Source organism: Crocodylus siamensis, chromosome 13, assembly GCF_052110815.1.
Source record: "Crocodylus siamensis isolate JL-2025a chromosome 13, ASM5211081v1, whole genome shotgun sequence".
Taxonomy (NCBI): Eukaryota; Metazoa; Chordata; order Crocodylia; family Crocodylidae; genus Crocodylus; species Crocodylus siamensis.
In genome coordinates this window covers 12,089,880-12,111,962 of record NC_143407.1, presented here as the reverse complement: position 1 = coordinate 12,111,962, position 22,083 = coordinate 12,089,880, and the positions used below count along the sequence as shown (strand labels likewise).

Sequence of the window (22,083 nt, the reverse complement as noted above, 5' to 3'; positions counted from 1 at the left end):
ACATGCCCCTGCCCCAGCCCCACTCCCTCCCTGAATGTGGGGGCCTCAATCAGCATCCCCCATGCTCCTTCTCTCTCCCATGCCCCCCCCCCCCACAACAAACTTACCAGCCAAACGCTGCTCTCCAAACTGTTCGGCTGCATATTGGCTGACATAGTTGGTTAATAATTAGCCATCAGCATTGGCTAAGAAAATCTTTATTGGTGCACCCCTAATTTACACATATGAAGTGACATTATTTAAAAAAAACAAAAACAAACCAAAAAACCCAAAACTCAAAAGGGAGTCTCACCCTGTAAGTGACCTGAGAAAAAGAGATAAGCCTGGAACAACAATTTGTTTAATTATAATACTTCACTTCCACAGGAGTGAACTCCTCTATGACTACGAAAGAAGTGCACAAATATGAACTTAAGCAAGCAATTATCAAATAGTTTAAATACACAGAGACAGGAGCCTGGAAACAGCACAGCAGCAACCTATAAATATTCTGCCATACACATTCTCTCTTTTATTTATAAAAGGCCAGACTGCCCAAAGGTCTAAATGGCAGCTATAGTCCAATTTACATGGGTATATGCTTTGTAATTACCTTTCAGCTGAAGGAGACATGCTGCTGGGAGCAATTCCTGGACATTTTCTACTGTCACGTGAACTGTTTCTGTATATACAAAGTCCAGTAGGATTTCCATAGTTGAAGCTGTCAACCCTTGTATATCCACATAGGGTTTATCTTTCTCTGAAAGCTGCAAATTAGAAGGAGATGACAATGGTTTTCAAAGACTGCCTGAAAAACCAATTATGCTGCTGACTAGGATCTGAAAATATGACCCTTCAAAGGCTGCAGTAGTGCTCTGCCTTTTCAGTGCATATAAAAGGGAAAAAGCATAAGAGGAAGGAATTCCCTTAGAGCAGGGCTTAGAAACCTATGGTCAGAGTTCTTGTAATTAGCAATATGAACATATGAGCTTCTCTTGTAAAAGATTAAATTAAATAATTTGCTATGACTGGATAGAGTAAAATCAACACCTTCATCCTGTATTCCAAACTTGTGAGAGCTGAGGCAGGATGCTGCTGCAAGAGAGGTATCAAGCATCACTACCAACAGCCCTTACAGCAATATGTCCCACACTTTGCATGAAATAGGGCTTTTCCAAAAGGCCAGCCCAAGACTCTGGAACCACCACCATCACCACTTATTTTTTGTGCATTGCTTTCACTGATCCAAACACTGGGTACAACACATACATTAAAAAAACCCCTCTAGTTTCACTTTGCAGAGAAGAACAGAGAAAAACTGCCATATGACAGATGAATGCTGGCCAGCAGGGCCTTTAAGGCACATGACTTGCAAGCTCTAGCAGACATCCTCATGAAAACCTGAACAGAATCAGAAGCTGTTTATTTTCAGGAGAAGGATGTTTCTACACATTATCCCAGGGAAGCAAAACAGTTCCTAGAGAGTACTATTAGATAGAGTACAGGCAACCCCCACTTAACACCGTTTCACTTAGTGCTATTTCGCTATAATGCTCATTTGAAATTGATACCTGATTTCACTTAGCGCTCAGGCAGGGGTGGGCAAAATGCGGCTTGCCAGGCCATTCTATCTGGCCTGCAGGGCCCCTAAAAAATTTAGAAAATTAATATTTATCTGCCCCTGGCTGCCTATCATGCGGCCCTCGAAGGCTTGCCAAAGCTCAGTAAGTGGCTCTCTACCCAAAATAATTGCCTGCCCCCTGGCTCAGTGACTTTTGTTATACCGCTTGCGGCTGTCATCTTGGATCACTAAAAACAACTGTGGTCACCATCTTGAGTCGTCATATACTTTTGGTTTTACTTAATGCTCAGTGTTAAGAGTGCTAAAGTGGGGGTTGCCTGTACTTTATCTTCATTGAACTATCTAGTTTTTCAGGAGTGGAGGCAGTGATCAGCTCTTAAAGCATCCTTAGAAGTTATAATATGCTCTTCAGAAACAAGCACAGAAATCCCAGGGCAAAACCAAAAGTGGGGATGCATTTGCTGAAGTGACTTTTCAGTTTTCATTGCAAGTAACAATTCTACAAGGAAACTGAAGGGTTAATTCAGTTCCCTTACTCTATGCAAAAAAAGGCAGTTATTAACAGCCAGGGATTCAGCATGCAATCAATGGCTTCTCTGCCTCCTGGAAAAACAGAATGGGAAATAAATCAATATTAACACAGGATTGAAAAAAAATTAAAGTAAACATCAAACTCAAAAGAGGGCGAAGGATGGAAAAATCAGAGGCACAGTAATTGCATTTAGACAGTTCTCCACAGTGGCGAATTACTGATGGCTAGCACAGAGCTGAGACAAAAGCGACCCAAGTTATGACCTGATTATTGGCCTTCAACACAAAGCAGCCAAAGTTTAAGTAGATATTGCAGACTAGAAACTCATGTTGTGAGCAAGCAAAGAAATTCCCAACTTTCCAAGAGCTGAAAAGCTTCCCTTCCTTTTGTTTTACATGCCGTTGTGACAAGGTATTTAGCAGAATCCACAGATTAGTCGGAACCTGACAGGGCTGAGCCATGAATTTAAAAAAAATTTTTTTTTTCCTAAAAGGAAAATTTTTTCGTGTTCCAGGTCAAATTAGCCAGATCAGACAAATCAGTTCCAAATCTTTTGAATCGTTCAAGACCTACACGCGACCCTACAACAAGCAAGTATTCTCCACCCCAAACTGTTCAGCCTGGAGCTTCAGATACTTCCAAATCTTTTGGCAGGCCTCCTACATGCAAGCCCAAGCCTGGAGGCTTAGGATTTGCATTCCCAAATTACACTTGCCCTCAGCTGTATGGCTGCAGTAGCAAGCTAGGGAGAAATCTCCCATTTCCATAAAGTTGGTATATACCTGAAATCCTCCTACTGGAGGCTGGCCGGCAGGAAGCTAACTATGAGGCTCTCGAAGGGAGTCCCGTCTGCAAGCAGACAAGGGTGCACCCTCCACTACACAGTGCCATTTTAACTGCATTACATTGGTCAGGGTAGTTCCTTTGCCACCACCATGGTCAGGATATTTCCCCTGCCAGGTAAGTATAAGTTGGAAGCGCTTATGCTGCGACCTCAAACTTGTAATCTCTGGGCTGTCAACTGTCCACCTTAGCACCACCCCAGCCCCTAGCACTTCTCTAGGACACTGGCAAGTTGTGATTGTAACTAATATACAAAATACTTAGATCAGGGGCAGGCAGTTATTTTGGGCAGAGGGCCACTTACTGAGTTTCGGCAAGCCATCGAGGGCCGCATGACAGACAGCCCAGGGCAGATTAACATAAATTTTCTAAATTTTTAGGGGTCCTGTGGGCCAGATAGGATGGCCTGGCAGGCCGCATCTGGCCCCGGGCTGCATTTTGCCCACCCTTGACTTAGATGAAAGCCCTTGTTATGCCAATCAATCTACTTCATAATCAGTCACACTGAGTTCTCCCAGATGACTGGAGAGACATAACTAAAAACCTAAGTTATGGAGAGACAATGAGTTTTTCATGGCCCACTTACAGCACACAGATTTTGTGGGCATTTCACCATGGTCGCATCCCTTACTACTACCTCACTACAGCTTTCTTTGCCCTGCCCCTCACTGTTGATTGGCAGAGGGCACCTTCACTCAGTCTACCTCACTACTGACTTTTTTCCCCGGTTGATTTCACGGGAAATTGTGGCCAGTGCCGGATTTCCCAGCAATTGCAGCAATCATGGACAACGCTGTTCTCATGGTTTCAGTGAAATCTGCAAAACCACTATTTAGAGTTATATCTATGGACCTACCTATCAGCACACAAAACCAGAGCTGACTGAGACAGTTACCAAACATAACCCCTGTTACCTGAACAGTGCATTTGCTATCACCACACACAGCTTGGGGTTTAGCAAGCATCTCTCTTGGAGGAAGTTTTTTTCCATAAACACATGGTATTGGCATATCTTACTTGGCAGGCCTCTGAGACTGGGGTTCCAAACAGAAAAGCAAAACTCTAAGATGAACAAAGAACATGTAAAACCTTTAAGTGACACAGAAGGACAAAAGGAGGCAAGGGTCAGAAGCACTTTTCAGTCCCTGAAACAGCTATAAACAACTATTATCACAGGCACTAAAATTTGGAGATTTAAAGCCGGCACACAAAGGAGTAAAAACTGACAATCACAACCTAACTCCTAGCACACACAAATCACTGCCCCTGTTCCCCTTTATTGGGACTCTCAATTAGGCCCCCGGGATTTGAGTTTGCTAGATGCAATTCCTGTGGTCACATGCACTGAGAAAGAGCTAGGGGCTGAAGTGGAGAGAGTCTATGTCCATGCCTCAGCTGTTGGTAGATGGAGATGTAAAGCCTAAACATTCAACAACCAAACTCACTTCATTGTTTCCTTTATGTTCTCTATATCCATCAATACAGACATACTTCATAAAAGCCATTTCAGTTTTTGTAGAGATAATAAAGCAAAATTTAAAATCACGAAGACCAAAAAATACAGGGTAAATAGAAGCTTTTCTTGGACCTGCTTATAGAAACTAACACACTCCAATCATTTCTCCATTATGACTAGGTACGAGAAAAATATGGCATATGTCCATAAAAGCAGACCTCTAGCTGGCAGCTTTGTTCACTGGCTAAGATTAGGAAAACGAGTATCTCCAGAAAGATTTCAGGTAGACTGTCTGAATCTCCAGTTGCTCATGCCTCTTCTCTCCCTAGTAATTGAGAAGTTATTCGGAAACCAAAGATACCTTTTGTTTTTCTGTGGAAGAAGCCACAAAGATAATTTAAAAAACCCAATTTTATGATCTCTTCCTTTACCTTCCCTATTTTTCCCATTTGCTACCACATTGTCTGAGTCAGTCACCCATAGCTTTAGATTTACCCGTCTGAATCAATGTTAGCTGTAGCTCTGCCAAAGTCATTTTACTGCTTAGATCAGGGGTGGGAAAAATGGTAGATCCAGCCAGCAGCTGGACTCCATTTCCCAGCAGCCTCTGCCCAAGTTGCTGAGGGGCTGTGACAATGCGAGGCCAGGCTTTCCATAGAGACCGGCCCCAGCGGCACTGGCAGGGGGCACAGCTGGGCAGGGAGGCTGCTGGGGCCAATCTCCATAGAAACCCTGGTCCCACACCGTCATGGCCCTGCTGCTCCTAGGGTCTCCATGGAAACCAGTCGCAGCAACGTGGCCCAGGGGCTGCTAGGAGATGGAATCTGCTGCAGGCCTGATCTAGCCCGGACTTTGCCCGCCCCTGACTTGGAACAAGAACATGTCCTTAGTGTAAACTGCGAATGTCAAACTCACCCAGCCCTGTGGGCCAGATGGGTAAAACAGGGCTGGTCTGCTAGGGACCAGTGGTTTTCAACCTGTGGTCTGCAGACTATATCTAGGAGGTCCGTGAAAGAGAACTATGATCAAAAGCAAGTGAATACCACACTTAAAATTCAGAAAGGTCCACGCCTCCATTCAAAATTTCCAAAGGGGTTCACAAATGAAAAAAGGTTGAAAACCACTGTGCTAGACAGATTTGGCCCAAAGATCAGCCCACACACAGATGCAGCATAGGTGCTAGATCTGGCACCGCTAGTGTAGGCTAATATAAACCAACAGTTCTTAATCAAGACTGCACTACACTAGGGTTCAGGGGATCAATATTATATTCTTGGTTCTGCTACTGACCTGCTCTATGATATTAAATGAGATGCAACTCATCTCTGGACTGGCTGCCTACCCAGCTCTCTCTCACTCTTGTTTATTTAGGTTGCAAACTCTCTAGGCACTGTTTCTGGTTACACAGCACTTAACATAATAGAATAATAATCCCATTTGGAATCTTTAATTACTGTTGTGATGCAAATACCATGATCAGAAAGACTGCTGGATGACAAGACCACTGGGGGAATGCTTTTTGTTTGAAAGCTTTGAGTCCTTAGGTGTTCAATATCCTGAGTAGTCAGAGCCAGATCTTATTCTACCTATTAGAATATACATGATCTGTATATGATCTTATTGTACTCTCCTTCTGAGGAACAGTTAACACAAGAAGTGGACGGATCCTCTTCTTGCTCACAGTTTCTTCTGACTTAGTCTGTCATCTTAGCCTTCAGACCGTTACAAGTGTACACAGTGACATTTTTCTGGCACTTGAAACAGGTAGAATTGGATCACACTTGGCTACATAATACACAGAATAAAATCTAACCCTTCAAGATGCATGTTCTTGGTTCTAGAAAGGATTTTGCTTTCAAGAGTTGGATGGAGCAAGCACCAGATTTTGGTAGAGCAGGAGGCCGATGGCCATGAAGCCATAGAAAACTGCCAGTCGCCACTTCTGCAAGGCACTGCTAAACTTCAGCAAGCTTGCTAAAAAGACACTAGCTAGTCAAAGCTGAGCAAAGCAGCTGCACGCTTTGTAAATGTAGAAACTTTGTCAAGGACAGTAAGAAGATGCTCAGAAAGAGAAAAAAAAGTGTGATAAGAAAAGTATAACAGCCTGGGTGTGTCTATGCAGTCAGGATTTTAGAAAGATAACCAACAGTGAAAACTCAATTAGGCAAATAACCTATAAAATGACCAGTAGTCTTTGCAACAGTCATGGTGAAAATAATAAATATGCAACTAAAAAGGCATAAAAAAAGTTTGGGAACAAAAGGCCACTGGATTACTAAACCGCTGGACAACTAAAGTATGCCCCAATGAGACCCTGAATTGTCTAATATCAAGGATAGGGAGGAAGACTCACTTGCAAAGTAACTAGTGCATTTCTAGGTATGGGAGCATGTGCTATCTGCTGAATAGACCTACATTAGCAAGGTGGAAATTCCTGTCTCTTGAGCACTCTCTCTCAACAACCCCCTGGTTGCCCAGTTGGAGGTTTTGAGGCACAAGCCACACCCGTGACAGACACGGATCCAAAGTCCTTTTGTGACAACTGCCTTGCCTACCTCGCTGGTGAACATCGCGCAGAAGTAATCACTGCAAGCAGCCAACACAATCCGATGGGCTGGGAAATCCTTCTGCTCCACGCGCAGCGTCACGTCACACAGAGTATTGCTCTTCCGTAGAGAATTCATCGCGTTGAGGATGGACTTGGCATGCGAGTTCGTCATGATATCTTTCGGAGCCATAGCGTCAGCAGCATAGCACAGGGAGCAGGAGGCGCCTCAGCTCCCTGCAAGCAGAGAGAGCAGTCTTACTTTACTAGGAGCGCAGGGCGCCTCCAACACGCAGGCCACAAACAGACGCCACTTGTCGAGGGGCAAACCGTTTCATCCGGGCTCAATGTGCTGCTGTTCGGATGCCCGTGCCTGCTGTCCCAGGAGCTTCACAGGACAAAAGGGCACGAACAGTTAATCCCAGGACAGCATCTGAAGGTTCATGCCAGGTTTCTGGCATGAAAGCGATGGCTAGGGTGGCCATCATAGAGGACAGCCCGGTTGTCCTCTATTGATACGAAACCGGACGCCGTTATGTCCTCGATTTCTCTTGAAATAGACTTAAAGGCGCTGGGTTTCCTATCAAGAGAGGACAGAGTAGCAGAAAACCGGACTGTCCTCTACGATGGTGACCCGAGCCTGTGTGGAAAGGGCCATGTCGGCACGGGCCAATCCCGGGATCTCTGCTCCGGGATAAACCCAGGCACCAGCCGTCCCGGGACAAAGGCAGCACCTGCCCCGGCCCAGGAGGCCGGCGGGGACCAGCCTGGGCGGCCAGAGGAGCCTCCGCAGGCAGAACAGCGGGCACCCCGCCACCGGGCGAGCACAGCCCTCCTCCCCTGACGGGCACACCCCCCGGCTCCCGCCCGCGGACACACCTCAGCCCGCACCGCACCCGCAGCGGGGAACGGGCCCGGCGCCCGCTGATGGCGTCACAGGCCGGCAGCCGTTCACGCCACGTGACCCGGGCTCCGTCAGCGCGCGCCGCACCGCCCATCGTGCCACGTGACCCCCAGAGCGGTCTTGTTGCCGTGGTTACTACACGTCAGGGTCCTGCACTGCGCAGGCGCGTTTGAACTCTGCCGCACGTGGGTCTTGTTTCGGTGGCCGGCTCCTGCCCGTGCCCGTCGCGTGATACTACTCCAGGTGGCCCCCGGCTGTAACGCGTGTCCGGGCCGGAGAGGTGCTGAGAGCCCCGAGTCCACACCTGCACCCTCCGTCCGAACCGGAGCCAGAGCCGGGCATCTTCCTCTAGCCCCTGTACAGACGTGCTTGTGCAGAAACTACTCGCTGTAATGCTGGGTTCTTGGTTGTCGCCGTGTTGGTCTAAGGACACAGGCAGGCAAGGCTCTTTGGGTAGATGTGATCTCTTTTATTAGACCACCTGAGTTGTTGGGGAGAAGTTCTTGGCAAACTCTGGGGTGCAGCCGCCCTTCTTCAGGCACGGGGAGCCGCTGCTGGTCTGAGACTCCCAAGGACTGAGCGACGCTAAGTGTGGCAGGAGGTCGGTGAGAAGGTAAATCGGTAGAGATTAGAAAGACAAAAGGTAAAGCAGAGAAGGGAGGGGGAGGGAGCAGGGGGAGCAACGGCTAAAGGGAGGCATTGCAGAGACGGAAGAAACCTCTTTTCACTGCCTGACATCTGATCAACAGGTGCCTGCCTGGCCTGACCTCTAATGTTCCTCTTTTCTCCCCTCCCATCCCCTCCTTTTCTTTCTTTTGTCTCCCTGATTTCCTGCTATTTCCTTCTTCTTTGAGAGCCTCTTTCTTACCCTGTTTTATTACCTCTGTAATGTTTCCCTCTGGTCTTCCCCCCCCCCCCGTCCCTGTTTCCCCCTCCCTTTTTGTTTCTCCACTCTACCTAGTTATATTTTCACTACATCCTCTCACGCTTTGAGCTTCTCCTATTCCTGTTTCCCTGATCTCCAGCTATTTCTTTCTTCACAGACAGCCTCTTTTCCACCTTGTAGTCTATCACTGTAATGTCTCCCTTTAGCCTTTCCCCTCCCCTCTCTGCTTTACCTTTTGTCTTTCTAATTTCTCCCTATTTACCTTCTCACTGACATCCTGCCCCACTTTTAGCATCTCTCATTCCTTGGAGTCTCAGCCCAGCAGAGACTCCCCGTGCCTGAAGAAGGGTGATTGCACCTGAAAGCTTGCTAAGAACTTTTTTCCAGCTACTCAGCTGGTCTGATAAAAGATATCTCATCTACCCAAAGAACCTTGCCTGCCTAGTTGCTCTAATAAAAGATGTTCCTCTGCCACGAGTTTTGATTCCTTTTGTCTCTAGACCAGTGCGGTTACCACCTGGCCCCTATGGAGTCTGAGCCAACAGGATCCCAACCTACAGACATAATTTACAGAGAACATTATAACTGGAGTATCTTTACCACAGTGCACTGTACCACAGGGACGTTCACAACAGCAGCCTTCTTGCCAACATTTCTACTGGAAACTCATTTAATGGCAACACTTCAACATTAGCTCAGAACATAAATGAAGGAAATTCTCATCTGAGTTCTTAAAATTGCGAAACACAAATGACACCAGTTACTCATTTAAGGCTTTATCTTGCAAGATGCTGAGAATATTCAGCTCTGTATAACCTGCAGAAGCCCACAGTATTTAACAGAGAGTGTCATTATGGGGGATCATGAGCATTAAAGCAGATGGTGTGAATTTGGGAGAGGACTGCCCTTTTAGGTCAAAGCTGGATAAATAAAGTGGTGTCTTCATAGCATAGAAACCAGTGAGAGGGTATAGGAACTATGTTTGTTCCACAAGCTGGAAGTTGCTATGCCCTGGGCTCTGCTCCTATGGGTGGCTGTTTGCACAGAACTGAGCTCTTTACCCTGCTATTCAGATTGCCTAGTTCAGCCTCAGATCCAAAAGCAAGTGTGCCACAAAACTCAAAATCCTTGATCCAATTGGTTTAAAAAGAAGTACAGAAAAAAGCACCTCCACCAGGTAGAACTGTACTGTAGGGGGTGGCAGAGCGGAGATTCAGCTAGGGTTACCCATCCTCCTCTATCCTTGGGCCCAAACTCTTGCAAGGGAGATGCCTGTGGATCCGTGCACATGTGAAAGAAATTGGTGCTCAGCAGTGGTGGACCAGGGACCATGTGCTGCTTTGCCTAAGTTTGCCAGCAGGAGGATTTGAGAAGCCAGAGCTGCATGTAAGCCACCAGCACATTGAACAAATACTCCAGAGCCTGGTCTGTTTGTGGAAGGTTCCCCACCACCATCTGAGTTCAGGGAAGAGGGAACTGGTATGAGGAGCCAACCAGAAACATAGCTGTCAAGCTTGAAGGAAGAAAGCAAGCTAAAACAGTGCCACATCTGGGCTTTCTTCTTTCCCCCATGCATGCCGTGCTGTCTCACCCTGAGAGTGGAGCTTTTCAGGTTCTGAGACATGGTAGTCACCCCTTATTGGAAAGTTATCTGCCGTAACAGCTGGCAGAAGCACAGACCATTACCAGCAGCAAGGACCTTTGGAGGAATGGGACATCCTCATTGCCCCATGGTCCCTGCCCACTTCCCAACCAAGGTTTGGGATGTTAGCTTCCTTCTATTTATCAGCTTTAAATGCCCAGTCTCTCCAGAGCCCCCATGGTTCCTCCACATTAACATTCATGCCCCTGTCCTGCCATGCCTCCTCCTGCATAACCCCCTCTGCCTTCCTTGGACTAATGCTGCACAGCAATCCAGAGGCAGGATTGCAATCTAGCTAGCTTGCGGCCAATAGCAGTGGAGCCACAAAAGCACAAGTTTCAGTGGGGGCTGTAAAACCTGACCTGAACCACGGGGAAGAAAGGTTTAGCATTTCTGTCAAAACTGCAAAATAGGTATGTAGTTGCATGGAAAGTTAACTCTGTACAATCTTAGGGGATACAAAGTGTCCCATAGCTTTACCTCAGTGTAGCTGGTTAAAATCAACCCTATGCCCCTTGAATAGAACTGAAGTTACTCCCTAATTGTCCACGAATGCTGTGGTGACCAGATTATAGCAGTTTATGATATCATTTTGTATACTTTAGATCAGTTTGATAGGAGTAGGGATGCAAAAACATTGCCCAAGATAACTTTGCCCTAAACAAACACTTCCGAGCTGCTAGAGGACAGTGCCCTACTGTTAGTTTTGAAGATTTTACTTTCTCCCCAGCCAACCTGCAAAACTAGTTCAAAGGGTAAAAAGCCAGAAGTGAAAATAACAAAGAAATTTGGGCAGGCCAGAGAGGATCTCTTGCTCTCTGCAGTTGTTATACACAGTATATGATTAGGGAGTCAGGATGAAGACTTAATGGGCATCTTCTGTCTGTCTGAAGAAAACTATATCTGTCTGCGTTACCGTCAAGAGATCTGGATGGTGGTATATCATTGGTCATATAAAGTGTATAAGTATTTAGATCGTTCTTGTTTTTACAATTCCTTTTTCCTCTCTAAATGTTTTGTTACTACTGCAAAATACTAAATAATGCTTTGGTTTGAAACAGCTATCTGGTCTGTATACTCGTGGCTACTCTCAAGCTCCCAGAGGAAAGAATCACAGGCATTGAAGCCAGTCGGGCCTGTTACATGAGCATAGTCAAGACACTGGCTTTGGGAGTGCAGAGTCCAGTTTAACAGCTGGAGGATTGCATGATTTCACACTAGAAAAGATAAAAAGGCATAAGATGTGACACCTGTGCCATGGTTTCAGGGCATCCTCAGAAACCAGCAGGAGTGAATATATGTTCATATCCATAGAATCTAAGGATATCTGCAGGGGTATAGGTTGTAGGCATGCAGGGGTATAGGTTATATAATAATAGCCTTAGAGCTATACTATCAGTGATTCTGTCTATAGGGTATGCCTTTTTTAATTAGCTGTCCGTGTCTCTCCAAATGACAGGTATTCAGTCAGAAGAACTTATGGTTATCTTTGGTTGTGGGATATTTGGTCAACTACCATTATTGTATATAGCTTCCAGTCTGGCTGCGAGTGGCTGGATGGCCAGAGGGACCAAGTCCCCGCACATCCCATCAACTCCAAGGAGAGAGAAGAAAAGACTGACAGTGTGCCAGGTTGGGTTCCCAAAAGCAGAAACATGCTGAAAAGGAGGCTACTTCTGAAAACATAAACATATTAATAATCAGGGCTGAGTGGGATTGACTGAATCAAGCAAAGTGGTAGAACCAATTGCTGTCTTCCACTGCAAAACTTTCCCATCAGGATCCTTTCCCCACCCTAGCACCTGAATTTTTGACTGGTGGTTATCACAAATCGGAAAGCCAACTTGTTTTTCTGATGTTTGCCTTTCTGTTTTCAAATGCTTTCAGAGCAGATGATTTGCACTGGGAGTCCTTAGACTGGAGGCTCATGGCTTGCAGGGGTTCACAAATAGGTTTCACATTTCTCAGTCACATTTCTTTTCTTCATAGCTAGAACAATCTATAATGTACCTTTTCTGCACTCTCTCGGTTGAAAAGACTATTGGGACCAGGTCCAAGCCCTGAGTCCTTTGTTGCCTTAGGCTGCTGGGACTGGCAGGAGTATAACCACAGTCACTAACTTTGGGCCTCGAGGCAAAGCAATCTGGCTGTGAACTTGTGTTTGGCAGCCCCCTTGACAAAGAGATCCCCAGATCTATTGTTTAGACCCTGAAATAACACCATCCTAAGAAATCTTGCATGTTCTTTATTTTAATATCTCATTCTGTTTCTACATTTTTTGTATCTTTTATTGTAATCCATCCTGAGCCTGGTTTGAGAAGGTTGACATATATAAATCTAAAAAATAAATAAATAGGCACCTTTTCCAGAAGCCTTTCCAGCAGCTGCTGAAACTCAAAACCCCACAGGAGGTAGGAAATATCTGTTTTAGTTTGTCTCTCTAGGGGCGTATGATAGATGCAACACATAACATTCAGGCTTTGCACAGGGTTCCAAAACACCATTGTTCTGCACTTAGTAGCAAAAGAAATGTACAGATCTAGACAAAAATAATAAATAATATAATCCCTTGCCTCAGCTTCTTTACTGTTTTACAGAATTCTTTGGGCCGAGGTGACCCAGGATCCTTCTGGGCTGTCCATGGCTTGGGCTCTGACCATATCATGCCTCCCAAATTTGGGGGAGTACCAGCAGGACATGACTGGGGGGGGTCCCTAGTGACCAGCTGGCAACCAGAGGGAGTGCCCCAGCAGTCTCCCCCACAGTGGCACCGAAAGTGCCAGCACTTCTGCACGCGGCACAGTGGTGGAAGTGCCAGCGCTTCCACCACTGGCACTTCCACCACCAGAGCCAATTTTAGGGGGGGCACAAGCACTCTCTGTGCCTCCCCTTCCAGCTGGAGCACTCACTGTCAGGGGGGGCACCAGCACTCTTGTGCCCCCTGTAACGCCCCTATGCATTGTCTATGGCTCTGACTTATGGAGTCCTACCAACTTTGGCCCTCTTGGATCTTGGTTGGGCCCAGAGCTAAAGCCCATCCCCTTCCCTCTCTCGCCCAGAATTTCTGTTCCTGTCTGAGTGAATCTCCTGAATGTATAGGACTCCTTGCAATACCCGATTCCTTTGTCCTGCTGCTGTTTTTTTCTCCCTACTCTCTGAGCCCCCCACAGACAAGCTGGAGGATAACTTTTCCCAGCTCCACCCACCCTCCTCAGCATATCTATGCTTCAGTAGAGAGTCATTAAACTTAATGACTAGTCTCTGGATTGTATCTACTCCAAAGAAAGGATTGGACACCCATAAAAAGGCATCCTGATACAAGTCGCATAGTAACTACATAATATCAAACAGAACTCTTACTTGAACAGGCATTTCTCTAATCTCCAGAGGACTCCCAACACTTTTTTGTTGTAGAATGGAATCATGGGAAGGAAAAAAAAGCTGAAAAATCACCAGTACCTGTTCAGTGAGAAATAATCTCAGTTCAGCTTCCTCTTCTCTTTGCAAAAGGTGCGACCGCTTTAGGCTTTTTAGTCTGCTACCCATATTAGTATTGATTTTGCTGCCCACATAACACTCAAAGATCTTCTTGGAGTCTCTGGCACAGCTGGGAAGATGCTTTGGGGAAAATAAGACTCCATGCCCTGTAACTATACTAAAGTCCAAGCACAGGGGAACGTTCCTGCTTGTTTAGCCAGCCTCTGTGCTACTCTGTTCTGTCTTGGCTGAAGATTAACATGGCCAATTATCCCTGTGTTTACTTACTTAGTTCCACATGTGTAAAGTGATATCCTGTGCTTGATAACTGCAGGTGCAGTTTCTCTCTTGCCCCAGTTAATTACTTCCCTAGCTTTAGCAAGACTGCTGTGTCAGCTTTGCCTGAAAGCATGGGCTGGGACAAAACCTTTCCAAAGGAATCTCTAAGTATGAGATGGAATCTGTTGGGTCAAAAGTAAGCCATGCAAATCCAAATTACAGACTTTATTAATGAAGATATTTTGGAATGAAATCCAGAACAAAATTGACCCTTTGTAATTGAATACACATTCATAGATTGGGTACCAAATACTGTACATTATTACAAATAAGTTAATATAAAGAAAGCATGTGCCACGGATACCATATATAAAAAGTAACTACTAATTCTGTTAGCATCGTTAGTAGGTTAACATCTCTAGCCTACCAGAGAAATAAAAGGAAGACACATGGGCAATCATAAGAGACACAGAACAGTGAGCAAAAAGGGGAGTATAACAGGAAATAAGGATAGCTGCATAAGTAGGGAAGGCTGGTAGAGAGGACAAGTTACTAGGCTGGGACTCTGGTGATATGGGCTCGATTTCTGACTCTGCTCCAGTTTTCCTGAGCAAACTGTTTAATGTACATGGGCTTCAGTTCTCTGCCTGTGAGATGGAAGAGGACTGAAAGGCACTTAGACTAAATAGGGGTGAAGGCTGCAGAACTGAACTGGTGCTGGCTTCTACCCTCCTAAGAGGAGGCTGGATGAACACCTTGCCGGGCTCATTTGACCCCAGTTCTCTTTTCTACCATGGTAGGGGGTCAGATTGATAATCTGCTCAGGTCCCTTCTGACCCTACCTACTGTGAAACTGTTTAGGGGTGTGCGCAAATATATCTTTTACCTGCTTTAAAAAGGAAGGGAGGCTGCTGCTTTGAAGTGTGTATCAGCTATTATACTGTCACTTTCACAGCTGCATGATCCTGTAGTGATATAATTACACTAAATTACCTTGACTTTGACCTTGAATGAAACAGGGTTAAACTCGTATCACCATGGAATTATGCAAGTGTAGCAGTAGCAGGATAACAGCTTATACTGGTATCCTTTGATACTGAAGTTATTACATCTGTCTATACCCTGCCTCAGTGTTTCCCAGATCTCTCACCTCCCTATTTCACCGGTGGCGGGAATTGGCAGCAATTGGCCATGAGACCTGGCAGCAAGGGGAAGGGGCATTGCTGGTTGAAGTAGGCACAAGAGTAGCTGAAGAATGGGGAAGGGCACAGCTGATTGTCACCATGATTTGCATGCACCTTTATAGGAATATTCACCCCCTCCCCAAGCCCTTTCCCCTCCTCCTGCCTGTGGGGCCTGCCCCAGAGTTCAGGAAACACTGACCTAGGTGATTAATGCTCATGGACATCTGGAGAAGTTGCAAGGAAGAGCCCAGCTGACTGCTCCAAGACAACTGGCTTATTAAACCTGGGGCATGTTTCTATTAGATGCTTTTGACACTCCATGGTAAACCAGTCCTAGTGAAAAGCACCTGACCAGCCACAGAGACAGCAAATGCCAGGTGTCCATTGGATCTCAGAAGCTTAGACTTCTTGCCAGCACTATGAAAAGCCACTGTGAGCAAAGTCAGCAGCTTTCTGGATTACTCAAAGACCCAGAAACAACCCCATTCCCTCTGCTCACAGTGCATTTCCCTTCTAGGGATGGTCTTGCGGCTAAGGCACTCGGCAGGTAGTTGACAGGACGGGGTTCTGTTCTTGACTCCACAACAGATCTTCTTGCACAACCTTAATCAAGTCATCTCAACTACTTTCTGCCTCGGTTCCACGTGGGTAAAGTGAGGATACCATCTTCTTGTCCCCCAGGGGTATTCTGAGGTTAAATCCACAAAGTCTTGGAAGGCACCGGCTTTGCAAGTCCCTAGATAAAGTGAAATTGTAAACTTCATCTACTATCAGCTGCTGCCCACAAAGCTTGGTAGGTATCCTGGTCATAAGGACATTTTTCCATAAAACTGAAAAGAATATATAAAGCCTTGGAAGATGGCAAGATTTGTGGCTCCTCTTCAATGAGAGAGTTGGAGTGGTTTGTAGGAGTGCAGAGAGACTAGCAGCCAGCTCTTTTTTCCTTTCATTCCCCCTACATGCAGACATACCGACAGGCTGGCTCACTCCTGCTGCATTCTGCGGGGATGCACTGTTTGCACCATGGTCTGCAAACTAGCAGTTGCTTTGCAGAATCAATTAAGAGGAAGAATTTATCAGCACTTGCCTGAATCCTGGCACACTCTAAATGATCCTGTACCATTTGGGCAGCAGCCTATGTCCTAGCAAAACACCATCACCAGGGTAATACTTGCAAGGTCTCAGTGCAAAACTGCTGATAATCTTATCAGCTGAAACACATCCACAAACCAAATACAGTGGTCTCCGTGGGGATAAATACCAGGAAAGCCTCTGGAGCCATTTAGTGCAGTCCCTTGCATTTGTAGCCAATCATTACCCAGGGATCAGATGGACCTGTTGCCCCTTGTCCTTCCAAAGCAAAGGTCTTTGTCACCATGTGCATAACTTGCTCTCTGTTACTCTGCTAAGAAATCTAGCGGGTCCCTTTGCCTCTAAGATCCAAATGAAGGCTTCAAAACTTGTCTTGCCTGCACTGTTCCTGGATCAATCCTTCCCCAAAAGACACAGAAGGGACAGTGTGTCCAAAGGGAGCTCACTTCTCATGCTTCTCCACAGATAGATAAATAAATAGGACGAGAGTGAAAAGAAGACACAGTGGGGAGCGTACGCAACAGCTCTCCGTTTGCCCCTCAGTCCAAAGAAGAGCACAGAGGGTAACAATATGCCAGAATGAATCCAGGCCTTTCAAATGACAGCTGTGCTTGAAGGACACAGTTGGGATTAGTGTGGTCTGGACTCTGTTCCCACAGTGGTGTCCTCCAGGGGTAATGGGGGACAAAGGCAGGAAGTGCCCATGCCTCTGTCTCGGTACAAATATATGGCTTGCAGATGGCTGTCCGATCATCCCAAGAAGCTTAGAGGGTGGCAGACTGAGGAGCTCAGTGCCTCGGACTGCCTGGCACTCTCTCAGGCAGGAAGTCTGGGGATACCCTGGCAAGGAAGGCAGTCAGCTGGGCAGGGTGGCAGCAGATGCAGTGCTGGCTCTAGACTTGAGTGATGATCTCACCATTTTCAGGCACGTAGACTTGCACGGGGGCTCCCTCAGGGGACCGCTTCAGGATATGGATCTGAGGGACCTGCACAGGGCAAAGGAAAGAGCTGCTTAATGGCACTGGAAAAGGCACAGTCATCCTGTACATCAGGTCTAGAGATCAATGCACAATGCCTGCCCCACGTAGGCATCTATACTGCAGCTGGCATAACAGGATCCCACACCCTGTCTCATTCCACCCAAAAGGCACTGGAGGGCACCACAAGAGGCTACATTAAAAGTGACAACTTCAAGCTAGTGAATTTGGAGACCTAAATTTAAAAAATCCCACAAATAAAGCACGTGAGTCTTGTTCTAATCCCTGAAAGGGATGATGTCTCACAGAACTGTACATAGGAAGGGAACCTGAAGGTTCAAAATGGGAGTAGAGTTAGGATTTAAGGGCATTGGTGGAGCCACCTCTGATCTGTATTAACTAGTTCCCTCTTCTGCATAGGTATAGATGCACATTTTTTGCAACAGAAATCGTTGATCCTGGATCTTGCAATAGGGTTTGTCGATCCCAGATTGGCTCCTCAGCCATCTTCAGACCCACAAATATAGAAAACAATCATCCTTGACTGCAAGAGACTGCAGAAGAAGAGATGCAAGTTTTGGAAGGGTTTCTGTGTTAAATAATTAGTTAAAGACACTGCACGGATATTTCAAATGTGTGCTCAAATACATTACAATATTATTAAAGTAGCCTTAAAGGTATAGGTCCAGAGTCTGGGTTGATCTAAACTGGAGTGGTGTCATTGGAGTCAATGGGCCAAACCCCCAACTGACGTAACTCTTCATAGCTCCACTAGAGCCAGTGATGCTGATTTACACCACCTAGATCTACGATCTAGCTAAGGCAGTATACGATGCTGCTATTCTACATGCAAGTGTCACAAATCTTGGCCTGAACACCATTCTGTCACAAATATTTTACTAGCATCATTTCTTTACAGAGCAGAGAATACACGGAAATGATACACTGGAGTAAATTCATAGGAGAGATGGTCTGGCGCCTGCGTTTTGCTCCAATGCAAGAGTGACCAACAGTAGTCATTAGCTGATGGTCTCAGTTCTACATGTTTGTGACTCTCTTTTTATGCCTTGACCCTGGAAACAAAGATCCGACTCTCTCAGCAAAGCCATAAATACCAAGCCAGGATCACTACTGTTTACCAATCAAATTAGGATGAATTTACTGTGCTAGAGGCTGTCGTTAACAGAGGCTGTGAGTTACTATCCTCTCAAGGCTGATCCCATGCCTGGTAATTGGTAACCATTTAATTACAAGGTAAACAGCACATGGGGACACAGGAGGTCAGGAGGCCTGGGGCTAAATCACTTCCATTCTCCATGCTTTGCTGCTCCTACACATGATAGCAAGGGTGCAGAGTAGTGGCTAAGGCAACCACAGTTTAACAGGCAGTATACTAGTAGCTTCCCCCTTATAGCTGTGCCATGCCCTTCCATCCGAACCTTCTTGCTCTTTCACACTTTGGGACTCCCTTCACTCACAGTTCTGTGTCTGGCAGTAGCGTGATGTGGACATCATTACTTCTAGGGATTAGAACAAGACTCACAAGCCTATTTAATCTGTAGAAATTTTAACTTGAGTTGGCAGAGCCTAACGCACAATCCATTCCTGCATTCCCCCGCTTCCACCTTCCCCCATTCCTGCCAGCTCATATTCATTGGGCACCTGAGGGCAAGGCACCCCAAGCTTCTGCAATGTGCTAGGTAAAATGACCAATTTTCAGGGAGCAGAATTTGGGGGGACACAGTTTTGGCCCAGCTCAGGACACTGCCTGGCACTGATCTGGGACCAGTTTATCACATGCAAGGATGAAGAACCTTTTTCAGGGAGCCTTGGGGACACCAAGACACAGCCCTGAAATTTGGGGATGTGCTGGAAAATCCAGGATAGTTACTTTCCCCCCCCCCATCAAATGAGAAGCTAGTGTGGTACGAAGTTCCACTATTTCCCCTCGTCATGCAGTGTCCCTGGCAGAGCACTGCTCTCTGCATTGGCTCTTGCTCCCCAGGGTGCTCTACCTGAACTCGCTGCATGGGGGATCGCAAGGCATACAGCTCCCTGCCTGGCCCACTGCACATTCGAAAAGTCCCCTGCCTGTCCAGCGAATGGGGCCGTGAGTTCCTCAGCCTGGTGCGTTCATGCCATGACTTCAGCTCCTCCGTCACAGCTGATTTGGAAAGTGTCCGGCCTCTGGCTGTAGCATAGTCCTTGAGGGATGGGGTGCGTACAATCCTGCTCTGGGAGGGCACCAGTCTTTGGTAGCGCATGGGCACCCTGTCCTCCTCATAGGAAAACAGAGGTGGCCCACCGGTGCCCAGGGAAGGGCGGCTGCAGCTGAACTCCCTTGCAGCCCCCATGCGGCTCTCAGATACATACTCCATGGTTGGGATGCAGCAAGGAGGCAGCAGTAGCTGCTGGGAGGTCTGGTAGTAATACACTGCTCCAGGCCTGTCAACAATCTGGCCCCTTAATGTTGGAGAGGGCTGCTCAATAGCTGGTGGGGGCACTGGCCTCAGGAAGATGTCAGGGCTGCTGCTGCCAGGAGAGGTGGCATATGAAATGCTGGAGATGTCTGAGTTGCTGTCGTCAGAGCTGGAGTGATAGGTGGGGTTGGAGACCACGCTGGGCTTAGGCAGGGGAAAGCAGTAGCTGGGGACAGTGATGGTGTAGTACGTAGGGCGCCTCCTTGGTAGCATGCTTCTTCCACGGGGTTCCACATAGTCCTGGCACGCCTCCACTCTGTGGACAAGAGGAATCCATTTAGAGACCACTCACAGCACAGGCAATGAATGAAGAACTAACTATGCCCTTTCCCCTTCCCTCCTAGAATTTCAGGCTGAAAGCAAATCAAGGACCTGCCCATGCCTAATGGTCCATCTGCCTAACATGATTAATCCATGGTGCACAAGGGAGGGATGTAGCCAGCATTGCATCCAGTTACCTTAAACTCCCCAGCCTAAATGATGATCACACAGCCGCTTACAACTGGAAACAGCCCTTGCACAAGTCGGGAGTGGTGCTCTCACTCATGCCTCTGGAGGCAGCAAGGCTTCTTACTAGGCTGCTAGGCTCCCATCCCTGCCAGGCTGAAAGGAGCACCGTCAAAAATCCCAGAAAACTATTCACACTTAGGAAATGAGCAGCCCAGACAACACACACTAGAAGGTTTTATGAGCGATTCCAAGCACACAAACTTCCAGTCCCCTTAGTACCAGTTGTATCCATCAGCATTGTACCCACAAGACCTCCCATTTCATACCGTTCCCCCTTTGGCCTTGGTTCCTATGACATGGGGAGAGGTGGTGGGTTTGTTTTTCATGAGATATGTTAAATTCATCTTTTCCATAATCGTACAGTACAAGCTTGATACTGAAAATGAGCAGAGAACAGGATGAAAAGTCACTGGAAAGCCAGAGAAATGTCCTCTTGGAAAAAGCCTTTCCATTTCATGAATGAAGCTCACAACATCAGTGCCAGGTCAGAAACCCTGATACCGACACCCCAAAGATCATCCTTCTACTATTAATTTTAATTTCAACCCTTCAGGGAGGAACCTGTGCCCTGCTAGAAGAGGTTTTAGATGGCCACAAACATCCCCTTTATGTGGGCACCGGAGTCCCCCAGGGCTCGGTCCTTGGGCCGGTGCTGTTCAATATCTTCATTAGCAACCTGGACGAGGGTGTGGAGAGCACCCTGTTCAAGTTCGCTGCTGACACCAAGCTGTGGGGTAAAGTGAATACACCGGCAGGCAGGGACCGCATCCAGGCAGACCTGGAGAGGTTGGAGAAGTGGGCAGATCTGAACAGGATGCGGTTCAACAAGGACAAGTGCAGGGTGCTGCACCTGGGGCGAGGGAGCCAGCATTATGGTTATAGGTTAGGGGCTGCCCCTCTCGGCAGCACAGAGGCAGAGAGGGATCTTGGAGTCAGGACTGACTCCAGGATGAACATGAGTTGCCATTGCGACGAAGTAATAGGCAGAGCCACCCGCACCCTGTCCTGCATCAACAGGGGCATCACTAACAGGTCCAGAGAGGTCTTGTTCCCCCTCTATGCGGCGCTGGTCAGGCCGCAGCTGGAGTCCTGTGTCCAGTCCTGGGCGCCGCACTTCAAGAAGGACGTGGAGTACCTGGAGAGGGTCCAGAGGAGGCCACTCGTATGGTTGGGGGCCTCCGTGGCCAGCCCTGTGAGGAGAGGCTGAGGGACCTGAATCTCTTCAGTCTCCGCAAGAGGAGACAGAGGGGGGATCTTGTGGCTGCCTACAACCTTAGCAGGGGCCAGCAGCAGGGACTCGGGGAAAGTCTGTTCACCAGGGCCCCCCTTGGGGTCACCAGGAACAATGGCCACAAGCTGAGGGAGAGGATAGGTTTAGGTTAGATATTAGGAAGAACTACTTCACGGTAAGGGTGGCCAGAGCCTGGAATAGGCTCCCAGAGAGGTGGTGCTCTCACCTTCCCTGGAAATCTTCAAGAGGAGACTGGATAGGCACCTGGCTGGGGTCTTATGACCCCTGCCCACCCCCAGTGCTCATTCCTGCCCACGGCGGGGGTCGGACTCAATGATCTGTCCAGGTCCCTCCCGACTCATTGATTCTATGATTAACACCAACACTGATACCCGCTCAAAACACTAAACCCTGACAATTAGACCCCAAACTGCAACACTGAGTGCTTTCTATTCCTATGCCCCAAAACCATCAACCAAAACCC

At 47.1% G+C, this 22,083-nt stretch overlaps 2 protein-coding genes across 8 annotated transcripts in view; both read right to left on the bottom strand.

Moving 5' to 3' along the window:
* Positions 1 to 7,943, bottom strand: part of KLHL12 (kelch like family member 12) — a 41,901-nt gene extending 33,958 nt beyond the window's left edge. For 2 of the 3 annotated variants that reach the window (XM_090025243.1, XM_090025245.1), the window contains exons 1-3: positions 7,817 to 7,916; positions 6,948 to 7,174; positions 593 to 746 (exon numbers count right to left, since the gene is read on the bottom strand). In XM_090025243.1, coding sequence (XP_089881369.1) covers positions 593 to 746; positions 6,948 to 7,130 — 337 coding nt within the window. In that variant the 5' untranslated portion in view covers positions 7,131 to 7,174; positions 7,817 to 7,916. Of the gene's footprint in view, positions 1 to 592; positions 747 to 6,947; positions 7,175 to 7,816 lie in introns of all 3 variants that reach the window. The other variant, XM_090025244.1, reaches the window with a different exon arrangement.
* A 6,380-nt stretch (positions 7,944 to 14,323) lies between these two features.
* Positions 14,324 to 22,083, bottom strand: part of INAVA (innate immunity activator) — a 45,411-nt gene continuing 37,651 nt past the window's right edge. For 4 of the 5 annotated variants that reach the window (XM_090026188.1, XM_090026187.1, XM_090026185.1 and 1 more), the window contains 2 exons: positions 19,394 to 20,114; positions 14,325 to 17,387 (listed from right to left, as the gene is read on the bottom strand). In XM_090026188.1, coding sequence (XP_089882314.1) covers positions 17,295 to 17,387; positions 19,394 to 20,114 — 814 coding nt within the window. In that variant the 3' untranslated portion in view covers positions 14,325 to 17,294. Of the gene's footprint in view, positions 17,388 to 19,393; positions 20,115 to 22,083 lie in introns of all 5 variants that reach the window. The other variant, XM_090026189.1, reaches the window with a different exon arrangement.